Genomic DNA, 24328 nt, shown 5'->3' on the forward strand with positions numbered 1-24328 from the left:
GTCAATAGCTTGCTAGACCTTTCACTTGTAGCACAGTCGCATATGCTCCACCAGTGATAGCATAGCCCAATTCATAATCTTTTGGCACTGAATTATGACCAAATGTCACAAGCACAGCATATACTGCAGAGCACACAAGTTCCCATCACTAGATCGGTGCCAGTGCTGGTGAATGTTTCGCCCCCATTAACCTGTTGATCTGTTCCTACAGGAAATATTATTAATGTAGTCATTTTTGACATATACTAGTCAACAAAAGAAACGATACACGACTTTTTTTCAAATTAAAGATGAACTTTTCCGTTAATAGGACCAATATTGTAGAAAGTAATACTTAATGACCATGGAAATATAAATCCGTTTTATTAAAAAATATTTTGCTTTCATGAAGTCATTTGACAAAATTTGAATTTTTTGACAAAATTTACATAAAACGACAATTTAAAAACAGAAGTTCCAAATAATGATGCCAACCTCTCATTTAAAGGTAAAGACAATGTTTGCCATCAAATCTTTTTTAAAAATCATACAGTTTCTTCGTTTACTTGTAAAGCAAAGTTCGGCCCTACAAGAAATCGTTAACATGTATACATAGTCAATAGATTTACCATAGAAAGTATGTGTAAAGTGAAATTCAAAAGACAGTAACAAATTTAAAACTAATCCGAAAGGTTCCAAATTTACAGTGTGTTGTTTTCATGTCTAAAGCATTGATTTGCGTCGAAAATATTTTTTAATTTTGTTTGCATTTTTTGAGATTTCAAAAAACACTTTTTTTTATCAAAAATTTGGAAAAACGATATTTCAACCCATAAGTTAAAACATGAACATAACTTGATTAGCATTTTGAATATTTTTAAACAAATTTGAAAATTCACTAAATACTTTGAAAATTGTGTGTTAATTTTTTATCCAACTTTCCGCAAAAATAATGTGCACCCTATGATTGCTTACACGGAATTTAGGTACTTTCCGACAGGTTATGGTATTCATTATTATATGTGCATAGATTGCAAATGAAAGCTTTTTAAAATAGTTTATCTCTTTTTGTTTTATATTTAATACTTTTTGATAAATTTTATTCAAAAGTCGTGTATCGTTTCTTTTGTTGACTAGTATATATACTGCTGTGAAATCATTTTATCTAATTGAAATGCTCTGATCTATCATACATACTAGTAGATTGTCTTAGCTGGTTAATGCACATCCTTCTGTGATATTTTAGTTGTTGCTTTTCAGCCTCGTTATTTGTTTTATTTGACCTCCCAACTGTCTTTTTTTGAGTGCGACTGATTAATCTTGTGAAACGAAACACGAGTCTAGCGCATTAAATTGTATGTCTGCTGGTGTCTTTGTTCTTATCTATTTTTTGTCTTTATGTTTTTTTAAAACTGTGTAGTTTATACGGAGTTACTTTATCAGTAGACCTTATGGATACAAAAATACCACTATCAGTCAGCAATTGTCTATCACAGATCATGACTTTTTATTTGGCTTTTATCACGAGTATTACTAGTGGAGCAGTATTTGGTTAAATTTTTAAATATATGTATAAGTATCATGACAATGTCAAAACTTATATTGCATGGTTGGACGACTTGTTTAGTAACAAAATACTCCAAAACAGAATTGAAAGTTTTATTGAAAAAAAATACATTTGTATTTAAAAGATAATTACTAACAGTTTATAAAATCATGGTTAATAAAAGAAAATAAAAATATCAATACTATCACAGAATTAAAGTGATTGTTGAACATGTAATACTGGAACTCTTCACAATAAATCTACATACATTCATTTTTTCATATAGACATCATTGCGGTTTTGAAGAATTGTAAATTTGAGTTAATGCTAATGTTCTTTTGATAACACTATCATGCTTTGTAATTTGCAATTCTAATAAATTTTCTCTAACTGTAAAAATATATATATTGAATATAATGTGTATTACATATTGCACACAGAGTAATCTCTATTTGTAGATTGCAAAACGTCATCTAAACTTTTCTACAGCTACTAAAAGAATATGTATAAGACATTAAATACAAGACCATATCAATAATGAATATATTACAGACTTGATAGACTTAGAATATCATTTTTTCAAATAATTCGGTAAATTTCAGAACTGTATACTTATGACCCAAAAGTTGATAAGAAAATCAACCTATTACAGAATGTTAGTAAAAAAAGGTAAGAATAAAGATAAATGCATTCTCTATAAAAATATGTTAATAGATCTGATAAGAAGGTAATGCCGCTTTATTATTTTTGTAAACATATTTTGGCAGCATATGATCATGCAGCTTATATGAATAGTTTTATAATATATAAGATACATCCTAAATATATCATGTAAAATAAAATACTTCTTGAGATTTTCATAAGTCTTGTTTTGATAAAAACAACACATAACAATAAAATAAACAAAATCAATCAATAAAAGTGATTAAGGCATTTAATATCGATAACACCTTTTCTGTATATGATTATTTAAAAACAATAGCTCTTCAATACATAATAATATTTCATTTTTACCCAATAGCATAATCACAATACATATACAGACAGACATAATAATAATTCTTCAGACTGTAATTATATATATTCTTGGTTTGATACGTGATTGAATACTAAATGAAAAAATTGGTTTTAACAGATCCAAGCAGGCAATAAAATTTTACTCAAAAAACCCAGGCAAAGAGAAAGAACGTCAGGAATCCTTTTGATGTCTGACAATTTACAATATAGAACATCCCCAACAGCATTGTTGAGGGTAGTCGGGTGCATGGACTTTTCTTTCTAGTCCATAGACCCAGAATCTTGAACTAAAGTCTTCCCAGGTGTAGTTAGCTTCAGTTACTGGCACAGCACGCAATCTTTGTCTCTGAAAATAAAATTTATTTTAAAATGAAAATCAATGAATCATGTCGTAAATGTGTCAAGTTATAAACATTTTATTCTCCTTTGTCAGCTACACGTCTTGCAGAAAAAATATGATTAGATATTCGTACAAATACAGGACTTGTGTGTTACTCGCTGACAAGGAGCACTGTAATTGTGATCATATAAATATGTGATCATGTTGATTCAAATGAATCCATGAACTCCAGAAATATACCATGACATTGTCAGTTTCTCTTGAACAGATGAGTATTACATGTCCCCTTGGTTTGTTCATCCTCCTTTTCAATGTCAGTGGTTCTGTTGTTTTTCTCTTACAGTTGATGTGTGTCCCTCGGGTTTAGTTTGTAACCAGGATTTGTTTTCTCTGAATCGATTTATGACTTTTGAACAGCAGCATACTACTGTTGCCTTTTTTTATATACATCTAGATCTGATGATATATCTAATTATCACCTTGTAAAATCACTATAGACGGACTTGGCTTAGATATCAACATTTAATGTGTCCTTCCATCTGAGCTGATTTAGATCAACACCCAAAAGAATCAATTCTGGGGGAAATTCTAAATCCTTTAGTAATTACATTTGATTAATAAATTCGTTGAACAATATTGTTTGATAGGTCATGTGTATAAGAGAATACTTATGTTTGGGAAAACAAAGTTGAATCTGCATCAAGGGCAACATGCCATTTTTAGGTATTACCAGTGGCATATTTTAATATAACACCCAAAAGATTTTTTTTCTAGAGATTTTTCAAGTATAAAGTAAAATTGAAAATAATAAACTAACCTGCTGAAGCTGTCTTTCATTTGGAAATGCAGTTCTATGAGAATTGACCAATCGAACAGAATTATCATTAATCTCCACCACAGGGTATGACGTAATTGGGAAAACCTTAAAGGAACAACGTTATGATTAACAAACTATCAGTTGGTGAGTGTTAATTTACAATTTACTTTTCGTATGCTAGAACAATTTAACTTTGGTGTTAATCAACGTTATTTTTTCGGAATGGTCTTATATATGTAAAAAAAGTAAAATCACAAAAATACTGACAGTATTTTAATGTAATTCTTTAGATTCCTTTTTTGATAATTTTCATTGGAGAACTGGACTGTTGATGTGTTCTTGATGTGCTCAGTCCTCACGATAATATAATAAGACAAAGAGTAAATATAAAGTTTATTATTTTTCAAGCACTTTAAATAGTTCAATTGTAAGTACAATGGTATATTAACACCAGGTTGCAATTATCTCATTATCTCCTAATTAAGCAAAAATGATGACAAGTATTATATAATGTAATTAGATTCCCGTTTAATAATTTTCTTTGGAGAACTTTTAAAGTCTAGTTGATTGAGTGGTCTATGGTGTTTGACACAGTACATGTGGTAATGCCATGATGTAACAGAAGCAGGGGTCTGAATGCCACGAAGGGAAGAACTAACGCAAATTTGCTAATCTGACATTGTTGGGCTACATTTGAGACCAAATATAAAACCTTGTATCGGCAATAACAATATATGGGAATGAAGATGAACATTTTAAAACATTTTTTAAAAACATTTTGATGACATCATCACATTAACTATTATTTATTCCTGTCACTGTTAATAATAAACCTACCTGCGTCATCACTTGTTCAAAAATGGTTTCACCTTTAGCGTGTCTAACCAGTTCATCCGGCATGTCAGTTCGTTCTATTATGTGGTCTTCGTTGTGATTTGTACTGAAAAATAAATAATACCCAATTCTAGATGACACTCCTTTATTAAAATGTATAAAACTGTGATAAAGGAAGAAAGTAGATTAAAAAAAAATCAGGGGGAAAGTTCAGAAACTCGAAATCTGACGTTAAATGGAAAAAGAATATTAAGTAAATGAAGAATGTGTCTGAATACACAAATGCCCCCGCTCAATCTTTGCAATTTTCAGAGTTTATAAAGGGGCATAACGCTAGAGAGGTAACTAGGTGACTCACTGCTAAAATTTAAACTCTGTCTGTGAGGGTTTTTCCGTAGCATTGTGTATGAGTTTCAAGAAATTTGGGTGAGGAAAACTGTAGTTAGAGTGCTGAAACGATATTGGGACGGGCAGACTAAAGTAAGGATGGTCAAAAGTACCTCAATTGCCTATGACGGGGCCATAAAAATCTGCAAGGGAAATATCAGATATTTTAAATCTAAGAGAAAAATATAACATTCACGACATGTAAATGAACAAACTAGAACATTCATTGACTTCTAACCAGAACCTGTCCTTATCTTGAAAACATTTCGTCACATTACCCCTACATTTGGTATCTCATCAACGCTACCCTATAGCAATAATACCGTTTTCTATTCACTTACTATGTAACTGTTAACTTAATGTAGCACTTCATTTGTCTGTATCCATCACAAGTATCACATGTTATACGGCCATCTCCACCACATGTATGACAACTGAAATATAAACACATGGTTTACATACAAAATAAATAAAAGTATATTTGATTAAGTATTCAAGCAAAAGTTCCAAAATGTTTATGAATACGTCGTTACATATCTTTTCTGATATATTTTCTTTTATTTGACACTGATGAAATTTTATGTTTTAAGTAAGAAACATTATGTAATCTTACTAAGAGTTAAATGTATATGCCTGGATCAAAATAGATATATCTAGGAACTAGGTTTCTTCTGATGTTTTGCAATTCTTTACAATAACAATAGCAAACGTAATAAACGAGGTTGTGATTAAAATATCCGAATTTGCATCTAACCAGGTCACCCATTTACATGTACAACTTACCTACAACGACCGTCCCCTCCACATCTGTGGCACCCTTCCATACGCTGGTTACCCTCGTGGTCAGTTCGCATCACTCGTCCATCTCCTCCACAACTGTCACAATGAGTCTGTCCCCATCCACCACACCTCCAACATCGGTGGTATCCCCGGGCATCACAGTCATGACAAGGCTAAAATTATTGTTTACAATTTGGAATTAACATTGTGATTATTATTACGGTATGATAAATATAACTTCAAAACGGAATTTTGTAAAAAAAAAAACTAGAGAAAAAGAGAATAATTTTCTTGTATAATATGTTATGAATAATATACATTTTAAGGAATAACACCCTGACAATTGAACAATATTTAAAATGAGCATGACAGTACGGGCCATGAAGTTTAAAACTTTTGATAGGCACTATTTGATTATTGGGGACATTTATGCATTCTTAAACGGAAAATGTCACCTTGACGCAGACGTCTACAAATATTAAAAATACACTTAGATAAGGACACGAAAGAACTATTTTTTATATTTGGTACACATAACAGGGAATTATATAAATAATCAAGGACGTTTACCCTGACTGTAGCTGTATGTGGAACTTCCATTTCCTTTGTGTGGGTTTCAAACATTCCGTTTGGTTGACATGGAATTGCCCATGGTGGCGGTGGTGGACCATTCTGGGGTCCATCTACAGGTCCGCCTCTATATGGTTCATTGACATACCCCGTGTCCCTTCCTTCACAGAATGTCTCAAGTGTATACTGAAACGAAATTAACAGATCAACGTTCATTAGAAGTCTTCGTTTTACTCATCAAATTATATAATAAACAAGAAAGTGTCCAAAGTACACAGATGCCCCACTCGCACTATCATTTTCCATGGTCAATGGACCGTGAAGTTGGGTATATAAAAACTAATTTGGTATTAAAATTAGAAAGATCATACCATAGGGAACATGTGTACTAAGTTTCAAGTTGATTGGACTTCAACTTCATCAAAAACTACCTTGACCAAAAACTTTAACCTGAAACTCCCACTTTCATTTTCTATGTTCAGTGGATCGTGAAATTGGGTTCAACAGTCTAATTTGGCTTAAAAAAAATATCATATCATAAGCAACAAGTGTATTAAGTTTCAAGTTGATTGGACTTCAGCTTTATCAAAAACTATCTTGACCAAAAACTTTAACCTGAAGTGGGACGAACGGACTGACGAACGAACAGACGGACACACAGACCAGAAAACATAATGCCCCTAAAAATCGTATACCTGTAAATTCTTGCCTAAAATTGAACTTGACTGTCATAATACAAGTTTGAATATCATATATATTAAAAGTATATTCTATTCGAATTGTAACTGAACTGGTGACAAAACAAACCACCATGATCTTAATATAGAATTTATAGCATGACCGCTTTTAGTCTGGGTAAGCCTTGCATTTACTCTCCAAAAACTGTAAATCTTGACATTTCATGTCATAGTGATGACAAACAATCCCGTTATTCTCTAACATTACTATAATTTTCACTGGTAGGAAAACATTACATCAATAATTTGCAATAATGTATGCTATATAGACATTTTCGTTATAAATTTAAGAGAAACAAGTAATAGCTACGCTACGACAAAGCGTTAAATATGATAAGAGAACACATTTTTTATTCTTATTAAAGGGCCCATGGAGAGCAAATTAATTTATTACAATGATTTAATTGACACAATATGTGATTGCAAAGCACCACCATTGGCACCATCTACTCACATGTAAAGCCGTTAATCCTATAGCTTTAGAAAGATTCATTTCATTGGCTGGTTTCTTGCCATAGCAACAGTTCTGGTTGACATGTTCAATCATAGCTGATTTACATGCTGCTTCATCCAAGTTGGCTAAACTAAAATGGTTGTTAAAATGTATCAATATAATATATGTTTACTTATTATATGATACAAAAATGTACCTACAGTTTTGAGAAATATATTGTTATTTTTTTAAGTGTGAAATTATCTAAATTCTTTTTAGCGTTTTTTTTTTATGTACAATATCAACTTACATATTAACAGGGCTATTTTTTCAATTAAAGTGTAATATTTAAGATACAAAATTATTGATGTTGATAAGCCATGTCAATTACTGTGAAATTTGTTCAGAAAAACTAATATTACAGTTCTTACTGAGAGCTGGATTTAATATTATTTTACAAATATTTTCTACCTAACGCTAAGACTGACGTGTGTATATAAAGTAGTCAGTGCTCGCGCTTTTACGAAGATATGACATTGAAAGATCGTTTAACCTTTACTAACGACTTACTCTGTAAATTCCATTGGAGGTGGTTTTCCTTGTGGTGGTGGGGGTGGTGGCGGTGGGGGCATCGGTGCCACTGAAATAAATGTGATCAGTTACACTTGAGTTAAACAGATCATTTGACGTACCTGTACAATATGATAGAAAACAATGTCTTAATTCATTTAGAAAATATACCGAAAAGCGTAGCTGTAATTGTTTTTTTTCGGAAAAATAATTAAAAGAAATTATCATGAAATTTTATAAATTCACAAGTGAACAAAATCAACCATATTGGATTGATATATAGTGGTTTGATTTCTATGGGTTTTTTTTTAATACTATTGTTTGTCTTCTGGTCTTTTAGGGTTTTTGCCATGGCGTTGTCAGTTTATTTTCGACTTATGAGTTGGAATGTTCATATGGTATCTTTCGCCTCTCGTCTAAAAATCATACTAGCAAAAACCGGCTTTAGTCAAATTACTTTACACCGGCATAAAAGCGTTGAAAAAATGAAATAATTACACAATTAAAAATGCGCTATGTTCTGTTTCATACTTACTCTGTCCGAAACCACCGACTTGACCATATCCTTGAAACTGTGGCATCCCTTGCATTGGTGGGGGCCCTCTCTGAGGTGGGCCTTGAGCCAGTGGCTGCCTTGGTGGCCCTTGACCTTGTCGAAAATCGGACGGCGGCGGTCCCATGCCAGCATTCCATTCTAGAAGTTAAAAAAAAGTACAAAAAAAAAAGGTTAATATTTAAATTTTTCAGCATACGATGAATATTTTATTTATTGATTGGTTGGTTTAATAAAATTAAATCAGCGTGAATATGCTATATTGCAACAAATATGTAACTGAATATGTTGATTAATTAAATAAATAATAATAAAGTTAATATTAAGGTCATCACTACATGTTTATTTGTTTCGATCGAAATGTACATTTTGTCTATGAAAATAGGACAATCGAATAATATCAACAATAAAAACGTTCTATAACGAACGACTGAAAAGTTCAAATGAATGCCTTCAAAGTATTTCATTAAATGAGTATTTTAATCATAACTGGTGAAATATTGGAACTGCCATTTCAGACTTTAAAACATGAAATAATAGAAAATACTTACGCTGAGGTGGAGGTCCTCCATAACCACCTACAAAATAAAATACAGTAATCAATTCATTGGACACACATATCTTTAATAGAAAGAGAGATTTCAATGCCAACAAATCGGAAGAAATAAAAGAAACGTGACACATATGCTGGATAAACACTGTCAGTACCATTGAGAATGAAAGGAAACAAAAAACATACAGTAATTACATGTACAACTTGTGAAAGATGGCAAAAACCCTAAATTCCAAGTATGCAAATAGTTGTACTGCTCAAATTACACTTTGAAAAGCGAAATACTTTATTCTATGCCATCACAACACTGTGTGGTATCTGGTTTTAGTAAGCAATTATTCTTGGAAAGAACTGGGATTGGAGAAGTGACGTTTAGCACTAAACAGCCAGTTATTGTTATATGTTAATCTGTTTGAATTTGTGGATGGCCTCACATTTGGAATCAAGGATTGTTGAATTTTCACTTGTTTAAAATGCCAAGTTTGGTGTCTATAAATCGCATTACTAAAGGGATCCTACTACTATTCATCGATATTCAATGTAAATGTTTTATTTCTATATAGGCTTGAAATATATCATATAATATAAGCAAACTTGACTCGAAAACTTGATATGTTAGCGGTTTTTAGTTAATTGGTCTCCTTGTCCATCATCGAAAATTGGCAATATTCACAGCACAATTTTCATCAAAGTTATTGATTTTTGCGATATTCTTTTGTTTTTGTATTGCAAAGATTAGATGCATGATTAGACTTGCTACATGTCTCTTGCTTATTATTATTATTTTTTCAATTTTGCCCCTTTAATAATTTTACTGCTATAACTAGGAGATTACAATTATACTGACATCTGCAGGAGGATGGTGCCAATGGTGGTGCTTTGCAATCACATATTGTGTCAATTAAATCATTGTAATAAATTGCTTTGCTCTCCAAGGGCAATCAGTAGGCTGGCACTTATCAGTAAACATATAAATAAGTAAGAGAGAAATATTAGAAAGGGAATTGTAGCAAGTCTCATGCATGATTTGCATTTGAGTTACGTAGACAGACCGGCAGACATCGAAGGATAGTATGCGTTAAACAAAAGAATACGTTACTATATTGTTCACAAATATTCAACAAAGACATACAGTAATCAATATTGATTTTTCACTTGCCCGATATGGCCAGTTTTGTTTGCTTTTATTTTTATCACTCAATGCCAATAAACAAATGATATAACTGTTTATCCCTAATGCATACAAAAACAAATATTCAATTTTGCATTGCACAGTTCACACAATCGACCAATGGTCAATGAATGATAATTTACGTTTATATTTTAATTCAACACACTGAAATGTCAGAAATAAAGAAAAGCAGATTGGTAGAGACTACATGGTAAATGTTGACATTTTTTTTGTTAAAAAGCAGTATTTTGGGTCTGAAATTTTGTTATAATAAATCGATAATATAAAAATGTGTGAATTTATATTTAAAAAAACAAACATGTAAAAACATAGTCAAGTTTCAGGTAAAATTCCTTTGTCGGCAACACCTTTAAAATTATCATTATTTAAAATGACCTGAGTAATGAACTAGGTGTATTATCTATTTAATATAGAATCTGACACAGTTAGAAATATGAACTGGTATTTAATTTTAATTGATCTTATTTTGGGACAGCACTGTCTAGGAACAATATAAATATTAGACCAAATCGTACATACTTCTTTAACCTTTTAAATCAATTAGTTCATTTACACTAACTTAAATTTCAGTGGAATATTACTGTTGAAATGGCATTTACATAATTATGATATAAAATCGAGCATGCAATACAAAAAGATAATAAAACTGTTGGAATTATGCTCCATCTGTCAAATACTTAAATGTATGTGAACAATATATAATATAAGTCCCGGTAGAAAATTGACCGTTTGAGGTCGCTTTAAGTCGTACTACTCTCCACGGGTACAGGTACTTATTCAACATTGGCTTTCAATTTTTTTGGGTTTTCTGGTCGATGAAAGTGAACTTAAAGTCCACGAAAGTGTTTCGGACGCACACAATGTATACATTTCATTTCCATTCACTGTTACTATTGCATTATTTGGTTCGTTAGACAAACGTCTCGTCTAAAAAAACATGCAGTTTTCAAGGCCATCTAATAAATTACAAATAATAAAAAGCAACAAACAAAGCTGTAATGGATGAAGTTGTGTTTCTGGCGACTTTCATTGAAAAAATATAGCACTCAATCTGCCATATAGAAATACGTATTTTGATCAAGATTAGAGTAGTGCAGCGAGTTGGTGCAAACATGAAACTTTATTCTGTACATGATATGTGCATTTATGTTTATCATATGGTTTTTGATGAAGCAAACTGGATTACAACAATTATTCAAATCAATTCAAACCCTCATTCAATGTATTACATATATAAAGAATAGATATACATGTATTTATTTGTATACAAATTAAATTTAATAGAACACACAAGTAGCAAACACTCACGGTTATGTACTAAATAATGGCATAATTTAATGCATGACTAATTAAGGGTTAAAAAAATGCGTAGCCTTCCTTTACAGTCTTTACAAAATGCCAATTATGGCCAAACCGGTCAATAAGATTATATTAAAATCTGAAAAATGATATAATAAATCGATTTCTAACCTCTTGATAGATAATTGATTTATTTACAGTTTTTGGTATAATTTCTTGTCATTTATGATACAAATTTAAATGAAGAAAATATCTTACCGGGTGCTGCCATATTTGCAGGGTCAGTTCTTTACAAACACGTGTCCATGACAGTACGCAAACAAACGGGTGGTTGTATATGAAAACAAACGTGCCGTGTGCAATTAACCAGGTATGCTATAAAAGAAAAACTATTTATAGTACATTGTATATTGATTTATAGAAATACGATATGATTGAAAATATTCCATTCTATTTAGATACGTCATGAAATCTATATGACGAAGTTTAAAGAGTCGGTGTATTACATTTTTGGTGACTTAACAATGTATTTTAAAGCTACGAAATCTCAAAATAGAGTTAGAGCGACACAGCACACGAGACAATCGAGAAATAACTGATATCGCAAAGCAGTAATATTTTTTTAGGAAGAAATTACTGAATACCACTAAATAAATAAGAATGAGATTGTTTGCAAAGTACTGTGGTAATACGTAAAGGCTTTAAAATGTCAAATGAATTAGCTATAATCGGAAATCCAAACTTTCTATAGCATTTTAAAAAGAGAAAAAGGAAAACTATGCTGATACAGAAATATAGGTTATTGTAAAACTGTCATATTCTCCCTATACCTAATTTATTCAGTCTAATTCATTGAATTAATACATAGATGGTAGTTTAAATTGAAACTTTCGCAATTCGATTGGATGAAGCTGTTATTGCATATAGTTGTCGCTGTGAAAAAAAAAAGTTTTAGGCTTTTTTGACATTTTATATCTTAAGAATTTTGTAAAATCATTTTTTTTCTTGTATTTGCAATATTTCATCTAGGGATTTTGTTAATTTTTCTCGTGAAAGGTTATTATATCTATGTTTGGTTGGACCTGCTATATTATATTGGACATAGGACTTCGTCCTGGGTAAATATAATCTAAACAGGACCATATATTACGTGTTAACCTCGTCAAAAGTCCGTAAATGATAAGTGTCTTTGTATGTTGAATGTATAAATTTACAATGCGATAAAAAAAATAATAAGCGCAATATTTTGCTAGATAAACTATTTCGTTTATTTTTTTGTATCGCAGTTTAACTATTTTTTTTATACTAACATACTGAAAAGTGAGTTAAAATTACTTTGTGATTGTTAGGCAATTTATAAGTGTCAGTAAGTGTATGGAAAGGAATGGAATGATCTTTATTCTCATAAACCAAATACATAGTTACAGAGAAGATATCACAATAATATATAATATTATTAATTCGTATATTTTAACAAAGGAGAAGGTATGATAAGGGACGTTTTTGGCCCCCTCTCCAAAGAAGCCTTTATTCGTACCATTGCTAGCCTTAGTATAGAAACTTAGAAAAAAAATGATTTTTTTATGTTCCGGTAAAAAGAAGGTTGCCTAGCAACCGTTTTAATTATATAATAAAATAAGCAGATATGAATTGCTGTATCTGTACAAATAACCATATTTCCAGATAAGATGGTTGGTTTGAGAATAACTTGAAGTTACAAATGAATAGTCACTTCAATTTGAGTTTACAGGATGCTTAGCAACAACATAACAACAGAAATATTCCCTAGCAACGGTTAATTAAAGGTGATTTTTGTCCTTTTAAGAATGCATCTAGCATTGTTTGTGTTCATATAATGGTGTTTCATTATAATACAATGTGTGAGTAATCCATATCTTTTTTTACTAGGTTTATATTGAGCCTAGCAACACTAATGTTGCTTAGCAACAGCATAAAATATTAAATTAAAGCTAACTGCAAATGAAGTAGTCATTTTATTGTACTAGTACAAATAAATGCGAAAACAGAATGCATGTTCAAGAATAACAATTGGTAAGAAATGAAAATGTCAGTTTAATTGTAGCTCTATTGTATAAATGCTTGACAACAACGTAGCAACAGAAATGGTGCATAGCAACGGTTAACAATTTATAAGATACTAGTATGTTACAGGTCTTTTTAGTCACTCTCTTTACATATAACTGCATAAAAGTTCATTAAAAGATCTTTTCATAGAGCAATTTTTCTAACAAGAACAGTTTATTGCCTAACAACAGATTTTACTGAATACCATAAAATATCCTTTATTGGTGAACTATCTCTTTGAAATGGTTTTGAAATATTTAAAATACTTTAGGTGGTGTCAAATGCTTAAAATTATCGAGATGCATATTTAGTATGCGTTGCGTTACAGTAACAGCTTCAATCTAGTAATGGCCATGATCTCTGGAAACCACTGAGGACTTTATTAGGCAATATTAAAATCTTGAGTAACGGCTTGCGTTTGCTTTTTGTAGTTCTAGTTATCAACATCATGTATATATTTATTAGTATTTCCTTAGCAACAACAGCAAGTCAGAAGGGAAAGTGTTTTAACAAACATATTAAGATACTTTTCAAGAGTATTATTATTCTAGTTTGTACCATCTTAAAATCAACAAAAATAATTTTCCATTGCTCCAAACAGGTAAGGTTTTCGACTTATGTTAGACTTATAAATTCAGTGGGTATCATGGAAACACAAAATATATTTAATACGTGACTATTACATAACCATGATAACATCGTTCTACTTTTTTTATGTTACTACATTTTAATTGAAAAGTCTTTTCTTATACAAAATACAACAATCTCATGTAAGTATATGAACAGCAATTTGTTTAATAGCCTGTGTACTCCTTATCGTCTGAGATTTCGATATTCCAATTTTAAGTACACCGAAAAATTATATGAAAATATTGTTTTAATACTAACATTTGCATTGACAATAAAATTTACTAACATGAATAAGTTATGACCATTTCATTATAGAAAAGTAATTTAACCACAATATAATGACTAAATCAGCATGATTTGGTAAACAATGAGAGTAAGACATTAGCTATTTGTAAATGCTCATAAAATATGTGAATACATGACTTATTTAAACATTTTCTTGAAAAACAAATTTTAATTAAAGTTATACCCTAAAATATAAGTGAAGAGTAGCTGTCACATACACACAGTTTGTATTAGTTATTTCACTCCTCTGGCAAAGAATCACAGTCACTTTCATCAGAACTCGGTATGTGAGATGCATCTAAAACAGATGTTTTAAAGTCTCTCCTTGATCCAGACTGCTGTTCAAGTCTTTGATACCCCAGATACCATAGCACACTTGCAACATGTGCACAACAACCAACTACTCGTGCTCCCGATTTGCATGTACAATACCATCCTTCTATATCTCCTTCGTCACTGTAACTTATGAAGACAGTATGGGAAAGTTTGTTACTATGCCTAGATTGTATTTTAATTTTGAGCAGGTTTGCTTTGATTTTGCACACATACAGTTCAAATTTTCCGTCTTCACCCTCGTGTTCTCTGACATAGTTAGGGGCCTGTTTAAGCTGATATACCCCCATGGTTATTTCTCGTAGTTTATCCATACTCAGAACTGGAAAATCAGCTAGTTCATCTAAAACATTTGATGCATCAACTAATTTGTAAATGGTACGTTTGGTCAATAAGCCTTCTTCCGTCACCATCTTTTGGATTGCATTTCCCTTTTTGCATTTTTCAAGCATTGCTTCGGCAATACTTTTATCCTCAGGGTGTGTACCAGCAAGTGGTGGCCGAAATTTGTTGCAAACAGCGCATACAATCCGTAATAAATCACCAATTATTGGAATGAAATGGTTAGAAACTACCTTGTCGAAGAACCTCCATTGTTTAACTCGTGCATTCACACTTTCAACGACCCATCTGACTTTGGTTACTAGTCTGCTGGCGTTGGCTTCTTCTACCGGGTGCTGTTTTGATCCCTTCTTCAGGTAAACGGGCATTTCTACGTTATACCCTTGTTCTCTTAAGAAGTCTACCACGTCTCTAAATCCCCTGTCGACCACACAAACATCGCTAGTCTCTAGCCACTCATTCATGCCTTCGGCATTGACAGAAATCATGTGCTTTGTTATTGCCGCGTCATTATTTTTTCCGTTTGCAAAATAGGGACCCAGTACTGACAGGATATATCCATCTGTTCCTACTATGACCATTGGTTTAACTAGCGGTCTGTTTTTATGCAGGCTGTATGATAACCTCTGGAATTCATAATCAGCGCTTTTCTGGAGGTAGATATAAGTACCGTCCATGACAATAATTGCAACATCTTCAGAATCATTGGCAAACAGAGTTTTTGCTATTGGAGTGGTGTGGTTCCGAACAAAATCTTCGTGGCTTATATGCTGAAACCCAATGAAATGTGGTACAAAATCCTGCATAAGGGAAACTCTGGCACTATGAATACATCTTTGCACTTGGCTTTTGGGTAACGAAAATATTGTTCCAAGTATATGATTTGGAAGTCCTGTCCTTAGTTTTGTTAACAAGACAGCTATACATGTGCGTACAGACCTAACATTGGTTTGACGTGCTGATACAATATATGAGGAGAGTTCATTGAATTGCTGCTTTGATAATCCAGTTAGATTGTAATAGTCACCATCAGATAATGATAATGGATTGTCAAAATTCAGGATATGAGAGGTTGCCAAGGTTTTTCTCACATTTTCTAATAATGAAGTTGTATCAGAACGATTCATATATGTTGTAGTGTATTTTGCAGTTAATGCTTGAAGTGATGTGTTGTCGAAAAGTTGTTCAGATAAATGATGTTTGCAACAGCGTGTATTTCCATCTATAAAAACGGCATTTTTTATAAAGGCTTGGGTTCTTGCCTGTAAAGGAACTTTGCACAACTTATTTCTACTGGTACCTTCCTTCTTGCATACAATGCAGAATCTATGTGATGTGTGAGTGGAAGAAATATTCAGTTCAATTTGTTTCGGACTTAGTATTTTCGTGGATACGGCTTCTTCTGTATTTATAACAAAATCAGAGTCACTGTCATCTGTAATACACTCGGAAAGACAGTTTGAAACTTTCCGTTCATTGTTTACTTTTTTTAGTGTTTTCCTGTATATTGATCTACACTTCTCACATATCACATCATTTTCTTCAAGGTTTCGCTCAATTCTTTTTCTTACAAACTGTTTCAGTGCTTTAGTTGTTATCTTACGTCTGGATTTTAGATGACATCTACCACAAACCACACACTTGAACTCTTTAGCCATCAGTCACCTGGAAAAATGTAAACAAATATTATTGATTAATGTAAAAAAAAAAAAAAAAAAAATATCAGCATGTAAGATAAGATCAATTTTATTTCCTATAGAGGACCCATAATGGGCATAATCAGTACAGTGATATTCATATTAAAAAAATACAATATAGATAATACAAACAAAAAAAACCCATAACGTGAAATATACATGAGTTAATAATATATGTAGTCATATAACCCGTAATGTTTAGTGTTTCTTGACCATGCACCAGAAGCAGCATTACATTCTTTATAAAATAGCTTTTATTTATATTCTAGCACTTTTAATCACAACATGCATAAATAAAAATCAAAAAGGGTTATTATAGTATCCTTCTCGAGGATAGTGCTCACGAACAAGATTGTTAAGCAGTTATCAAAATGCAGAAGTCACCTGGGGCAGGTGCGTAAAGGATATAGTAACATGTTTGTTATATAGATGAGACCGTTGGTTTTCCAGTTTGAATGGGTTTACACTAGTAATTTGGGGCCCTTTATAGCTTATTGTTTGGTGTGAGCCAAGGCTCCGTGTTGAAGGGCGTACATTGACCTATAATGGTTTACTTTTATAAATTATTATTTGGATGGAGAGCTGTCTCATTGGCACTCACACCACATCTTCCTATATCTATTTGTAAAGTTTTTGTGCAATGAGAATATTCCGAATTAGATACAGTCTCTAGCGCAACTTGTCCCAATGCTCACTCTGATCAAAAAAAACAGACAAAAATACACATGAAACACAAACAATTGTATAATCGAAAAAAAAATTGAGCCCCTTCTTGTTTACCTCCCTCCTTTGGAGAAATTACCCTTAAGTAAATCCCAGCTTACTCCTTTAAGGTATGATATCTTGTATTACAATTTCAATGCGATCCATACACTTTAACACAAGCTTTTGTCTGAAAACTGAAATATAATTCTTGCATGTATTTGGTCATTTTTTGGCCCCCGACTTCCTAAATGTATTACCCCCAAACTTAATCCCTACCTTTCTTTTGTAGTATTGAACCATCTGGTAAAATTTTAAAGCGATCCATTCACATAAACTTAAGTTATTGTTTGGAAACCAAATGTGTCTCGGACAACGACATGATAGCAATATAACTAAAAAATGTTGCGGTCGTATTAAAAGTCTTTAACAAACAGTTTACGATGCATGGACTTGATAATATGTATTTGATTTTCGTACATGTAAATTTATTTTATTATATATATGGCACATAATGCCCCTTTCAAGTATAATCAATAACACTGAATAATTTTGCAACTTACATTCAAGTTTAATACATGTTTTCACTACCACCGCCATCTTTTAATGTCTAGGACAATCCATGCGTGAATAAACCAAGCCATGGGTATTGCTGCGACGTACAACGTATCTCGAATCTAAAAAAAGAAAAAAAGTTATGTTGATTAAAAATGTATCATAGATTTTCGCTGTGGTTGGCATGGTTGGGTTGTGGGGTTGGGTTACTGACTATCCTTTATGACATAACTGTGCCGACAGCACTTGCCGAATCATATCCTGTTCTAACCAGAAAGTAATGAAAAACATATATCCTGTTCTAAACAAAAATATTGAAAAACATACCCTGTTCTATACACGCTCAAAAAATGTATACCTTGTTCTAGACCGTATAAAATAGATGCAGTTCTAGACCTGGGCTCTATACTGTATCTTAAACAGTTATATACGCGATCCTGTTCCAGACAAATACTTTGTTTAAAAAAAGACCTTGTTCTCACCAGCAAGGCATGAAAGGACGACCCTGTTCTAACCAGCAGGACATGAAAAGGGAGACTGTTCTAACAAACAGGGCATGAAAAAGTTACCCTGTTTTGCGGCACACTCATACCACTAAAAAAATAGGAAGTAACCCCCTTGCAACAACACCGACAAGGACACATAAGAATTGACTATAAAAATCATTCGAAAATGGCGTAACTCAGCAGATGGATGGATACAAAGCAGAAATATTTTTAAAAAATACACAGAGTTGGCGTGACAGGGAAGCATAGCCTTTAATTGTTTGCTTGTTGGTTTTTTAATCATTTAAGCTGAGAAGTCACTTTCAATAAAATCATGAAAGGAAATAACAGTAATATTCATTATCTACAATTCCCGCATGATATAGGTCTAGTGAACATCTTTGTGCCTTATAAGTGTTTGTTATGTTTGTTATTTCCTTAAAGAACCGAGTATTACATTCAGGTGACATTATTTATATATTTAAAAAAAAAAAAAAAAAAAAAATTGTGTCTGAGATACGATCTATGACCGCCTAGGTTGCAGAGCAGCGATGTGTACCATTGAGCCACGGCGGCTGATCACTTATTCAATGTAATTTTAATGTACTTAAATGTTTTGTCAAAATCAGTGATGGATATTTCCCCCTCTAATTCAGTTGATAAACTAAATAAATCTTGCTGGGTTGATTTGTTTTTACAAATATCGAAGTTGAAACAAAAAATACGTGTATTTTACCGCATAGTATTTTCTACAGAAATATTTTTGCCATTGGCATTGCTCATGATCGTCTGCCGCTTCCCTGTCATCACATTATCTCAAGTTTATCGGCGATTTGTTGCTCTGTTTACAAAATGTTTTATAACAGATTTCTAATCAAATCATTTTTCAATTTATATTAAAAATATTGAAGTACATACCTTTGTTTTACGGCTCTCTGGGTTGCCAATGTAATCTATCGTGTCAGTTCCTTCCGACAGAAACAGAGTCACAAAATAAGTCTTACAATCCGGCATTTCAAAATGAACTATTTATTGTTCATTAAATAAAATTCGTTGTTGAATTTCCATGTATTTATATCACTGGAAAAGTCAACATAAGTCTTTTAACTTAATCTACGTGTATGAAAATGAGCTTGGAAACATGTACGTAAATTCGGGAAATAAAACGAGTTCATTCCGTCAACCGGTAAAAAGTAAGTTTTTCGGTCAAAATTCCGACAGTTTTTTTAAAATTTCAATATGAGCGGACGCTCGCCCCAAAAAGTCCTTTTGTAAGGTGACACAACATTACATTTTTGGCAATATCTAAAAATATCTTCTTGGGGCGAGCGTCCGCTCCTACTTAATTCATTCGATATTACTGTTAGGTACCGACCATTTTGTTGTTTTTGCGTTACTAGGCAAAGAAAAACGTGTCGTTTCAATTGTTAAAAGTTAAAAATATTCGAACTTCAATGGTGTTTTTATTAGTTCGATATTTATGGAAGTTAAAAAACATGTATTTCAGAAAAACAATTGTCTTTGATTTTTCACTAAAATAGGGGGCCAATTAGATAGCTTATCATACCTTCTCCTTTGATTAGTTTAGGGATAGTCACATGTTAAACTATATTTTCGAAGGTAGAGAGAAAACGGCGGATAGCAAAAAGCATATTGACCTGCAAAAAGCATATCGCACGGTTATTTTTAGAATATCTAAAAACCGATATACTTTGTGACGTTATGTAATGATTTTCAGGATATTGTTTAACGTTTTGAAACAAATGATATCTGTGATCGATTATTTGACGAAAAAAAATCTTCAAATAAATAAGATGTCTAAAAAGAAAGTAGATGAAATAACAACTAATATGTTGTGATTGTCAAGGAGATAATGTAATATCTATAAAGTTCCAATAAACCTAAATGACGATTTTGATAGAAACATGTTCGGAAGTTAATAATATAATAAATATAGCCTTTGTATGAGGTCAATACAGGATATATCGACCCAAAGAAGTATATCGACCTCGGACTTCGTCCTCAGTCAATATACTTCTTTCAGGTCAATATATCCGTGTATCGACCTCATACAAAGGCTGTATTTGTATATAACATATATAAGACATAGCATGTGTGAAATACAAAATTAATATGATAAATATTTACACAAATGATAAATAAACATATATAGTTGTATTAACCAGGAGGATAGACTTTCACAGAAATAGATTTAATAAATCTACAAAGTTTCTCAAGTTCAACAATATTTTGGGTTGAACATACTTGTTTGAATTTGATAACATTTATATTTTTATTACAATAATGAGGTAAGTATTTGCATCTTTCATCTTTGAAATATTTACAAGACATGATATAATGGTATTCATCACCAATGTCAGCTGAGCCACAAAGGTGACACAATCTTTCAGATCTTGGTATGTTGCGCCACCTTCCCGTCTCGATGGGCAAACGGTTATTCCCACATCTAAATTTACATAAGGTTATTAATAAATTAAATGGTAGTACTGATAAATAGTGTTCAAATTTAAAAACATTTTTGTACAATCTATAACACAGCCCCTTGGGCGAAGTGTTCATTTCTGTTGACCATTCTTGAATGAACTGATCTCTTAATCTATGCTGAACACTCAATACAACCCAACGTTTCTCAAATAAGTTGTGACTTTGCCATATATTTGACATTCCACAGTCATCAAAAATTTTCTTTATATATAATATCCATTTACTATCATAACCATAGTTATTAAAATTTACATATAACAGCTTATATAATGAACATGATATTTTGCTCTCTTTTCCTTCTTGTAAACGACACCAGAAATTAATCATACGTGACTTGACGGTAACAGAAATGGGACATCTTCCCAATTCCCCATAGACCATAAAATTGGGGGTTGAATTTTTTAACCTCAATATATGTTTGCAAAAACGCAAATGAACTCTCTCAAGAATATCTAAATTTTCGAATCCCCATATCTCACACCCATACGTTAGTATAGGAACAATAGCCTTATCAAACATATCGAGTTGGCACTCGATCGACAAGTTATTTAATCTGGATTTTTTTATCACAGCATACATTGCTTTAATCGCCTGGTCACGAAGATATTTTCTGGTGGAAAGAAATGAGCCACTTCTAGAAAATACAATACCAAGATATTTATAACTACTGACTATCTCAATTTCATTTCCATCTATATTAAATAACATGTTTCTAGGTATTCTACCTTTTGAGAATATCATAATTTTCGTTTTATTTATATTAATTTTTAATTTCCATTGTTTACAATACTCTGAAAATTTGTCCAACATACATTGTAAATCATGGCTAGATTCAGAAAGTAGTATTGTATCATCAGCATACAATAACAGAAAAAATTTAAAATATACAAAAAGTACATTTTCAATATCTTTTGTTACAGACTGAATTCCTTCAATATTAGAGTTTTCTAAAAATTCTTGTAAATCATTTAGATACAGGGAGAAAAGCAAGGGAGAAAGGTTTTCCCCTTGTCTAACTCCTGTTTCACAAGAAAAAATATCAGAAACTTCTGAATTATGAACAATTTTAGATTTGACATCATCATACATATTTTTAATAATTCTTAGAAATTTTCCGTTCACATGGTTTAATATCAGTTTTAAAAAATAATGAGTTTCGATGAATAAAATCAAAAGCTTTTTCGAAGTCGACAAATACACAAAATAATTTCTTCTTTTTCACCCGCAATAATTCAAATAAAGCATGTAATGAAAAAACATGATCTGTTGTGGAATAACCTTGCCGGAAACCTGCCTGGTTTTCGTTTAAGATGTTATAATTTTCAATAAAATCCCCAAGTCTGTCGTTAAGAATTGACGTGAAAACTTTCCCTAGACAAGAGTGATGTCCCCTTGTATGATGGAACGAAAAATTTTGCTCTACTAAAATTTGTTGAAAATGTCGTTTTAAGTTATAGCTGTATACAGGTGCGTAGCTGCCGTTAGGCACTTTAGGCACGTGCCTACACATATTTTTTCACAAACATTTTTTTTTTATTTAAAAAATGATAAACAACGTTATATGTAGAAGAACTCAAGTGAAGTTGTCACAACTCTAATTATCGAATGTCATGTGTACACTAGTCTTTCGTCCTTAGTGAATGTCGGAATATTGGATAGAATTGAATGTATTTTTTATGTGTGTACCTTATTTAGAAACTATAAACTAGAACTTTGGTTCAGATCATTTCAATTCTATCGACAAAAACTTAAATGAACCTCAACTTAGACACATGAATCTTTAATTAGTTGTTGTTTTCAACTAGCTTTCCACTTTGTCTTCACCCGACTTGCCAATGTTGGTCGTCCGTTTGTCTGTGCAGGATGTATAAATACGTAGTCACGTCTGGTCAGAATGGGGACATTTAATCTTATGCCTAGTTCTAGAGAGAATACCACCCTTTGAGGAATTCGTAGTTGATCTACTGAAAGGCAAAGTTTCTGCTCCTATCCAATAATCCCTTTTTTCCAATGCATGGCATTTTCAAATTTCCAGACCATCGTCCTGTACAACACCTATTACAGGACTAAGCTCCCTGTTGTGTTTTATGTAAATAATCAATTTTTTTTTTGTTTTTTGTTCTAAACCTGCATAAATATTTTACACTGGATGTTTAAAAATCAATCTATCAACTAGCTTCCAGTAGTTTTGAGTACTCTCAGATCTACGTGTAATGACCACAATTATTCAAATTCCTAAGCAGGTAGGGATTTTACAGTAGAGCGGGATATAAAGAAATACAAATTTCTTGAATTTTGTTACGTTAGTATGAACAGAACAGAACTTTTGCATTAGCATCAACTATGTGTTTGTGTGGCTAGGGTGAAGGTTTAAGAATCAAAAGATTGATGGTTGATGTCTTTCTGGCCAAAAGGATAGTGTTATTATATAGTAATATCAGTGTTAACGTGCACGTGCCTATTTTTTAATGAAGGATCGTCAATATATAATATGTACTATCAATTAAGTTAAACGTATATCATGTCTATATCGATCATAACGGAATAGATTTGAAAATACCAAACAGGGTGTACTGCTTAATTAAAGGGATACGCGGATCTATGCTGGGCAGTACATATTGTAAATATTTTTTTTAATATTTGATTTTCTAATTGTACTGCGTTATTTAATTCACCATTCAGATGTTATGGTAAATTATTCATAATTCTTTTAAATTTTCATCATGTATATTATTATAATTATCATGATTAAATAACCAGAAAATTTAATATTTTTGTGCATAAAATTTTGCAGCCAAAACGCTGAAATCAGTTTTCCGTCGGGTGCCCCCCTAAACCCCCTACCAGGCTCTGTCCTTGACCTGCTGGGGGCCTTATGCGGCCCCCAGACCCCATGCCGATTTGTGCCTACAGATGAATTAACACCTAGCTACGCCCCTGGTATAGTTGATTTTTGGACATGAACCTTCTTTAGGAATGCAGATGCGTGAGTGTTAACGACGAATTTTTTAACAGTGAAATTGAACTTTTGCACAACTATTGATTATTTTATTTTATAAACGGACACAAAGCTATATACAAAACACAACCTAAACATCACTC

General features: G+C 32.1%; 2 protein-coding genes across 2 annotated transcripts; both read right to left on the minus strand.

Moving 5' to 3' along the window:
- Positions 1-1624: 1624 nt before the first annotated feature.
- Positions 1625-11988, minus strand: LOC143069691 (protein SSUH2 homolog). Its single transcript, XM_076244459.1, has 11 exons — positions 11866-11988; positions 9115-9141; positions 8546-8704; positions 8011-8080; positions 7462-7591; positions 6271-6456; positions 5704-5873; positions 5262-5354; positions 4537-4639; positions 3700-3804; positions 1625-2888 (listed from the first exon to the last, which is right to left on the minus strand). The coding sequence occupies exons 1-11, from the start codon at positions 11876-11878 to the stop codon at positions 2742-2744; spliced, it is 1203 nt and encodes a 400-aa protein (XP_076100574.1). The 5' UTR covers positions 11879-11988; the 3' UTR covers positions 1625-2741.
- A 1594-nt stretch (positions 11989-13582) lies between these two features.
- Positions 13583-16703, minus strand: LOC143069668 (uncharacterized). The gene has a single exon (XM_076244427.1). The coding sequence runs from the start codon at positions 16407-16409 to the stop codon at positions 14847-14849; it is 1563 nt and encodes a 520-aa protein (XP_076100542.1). The 5' UTR covers positions 16410-16703; the 3' UTR covers positions 13583-14846.
- Positions 16704-24328: the final 7625 nt, after the last annotated feature.

Source organism: Mytilus galloprovincialis, chromosome 1 (genome assembly GCF_965363235.1).
Source record: "Mytilus galloprovincialis chromosome 1, xbMytGall1.hap1.1, whole genome shotgun sequence".
NCBI lineage: Eukaryota > Metazoa > Mollusca > Bivalvia > Mytilida > Mytilidae > Mytilus > Mytilus galloprovincialis.

Excerpts from the sequence above, each read along its gene's own strand:
- LOC143069668 (XM_076244427.1), bottom strand. The coding sequence starts at position 16,409 with ATGAATCGTTCTGATACAACTTCATTATTAGAAAATGTGAGAAAAACC.
- LOC143069691 (XM_076244459.1), bottom strand. Across the intron at positions 8,705-9,114 it reads TGGAGGACCTCCACCTCAGC|AATGGAATGCTGGCATGGGA; the intron begins GTAAGTATTTTC and ends TTTAACTTCTAG. Across the intron at positions 8,081-8,545 it reads AGTCGGTGGTTTCGGACAGA|TGGCACCGATGCCCCCACCG; the intron begins GTAAGTATGAAA and ends CATTTATTTCAG.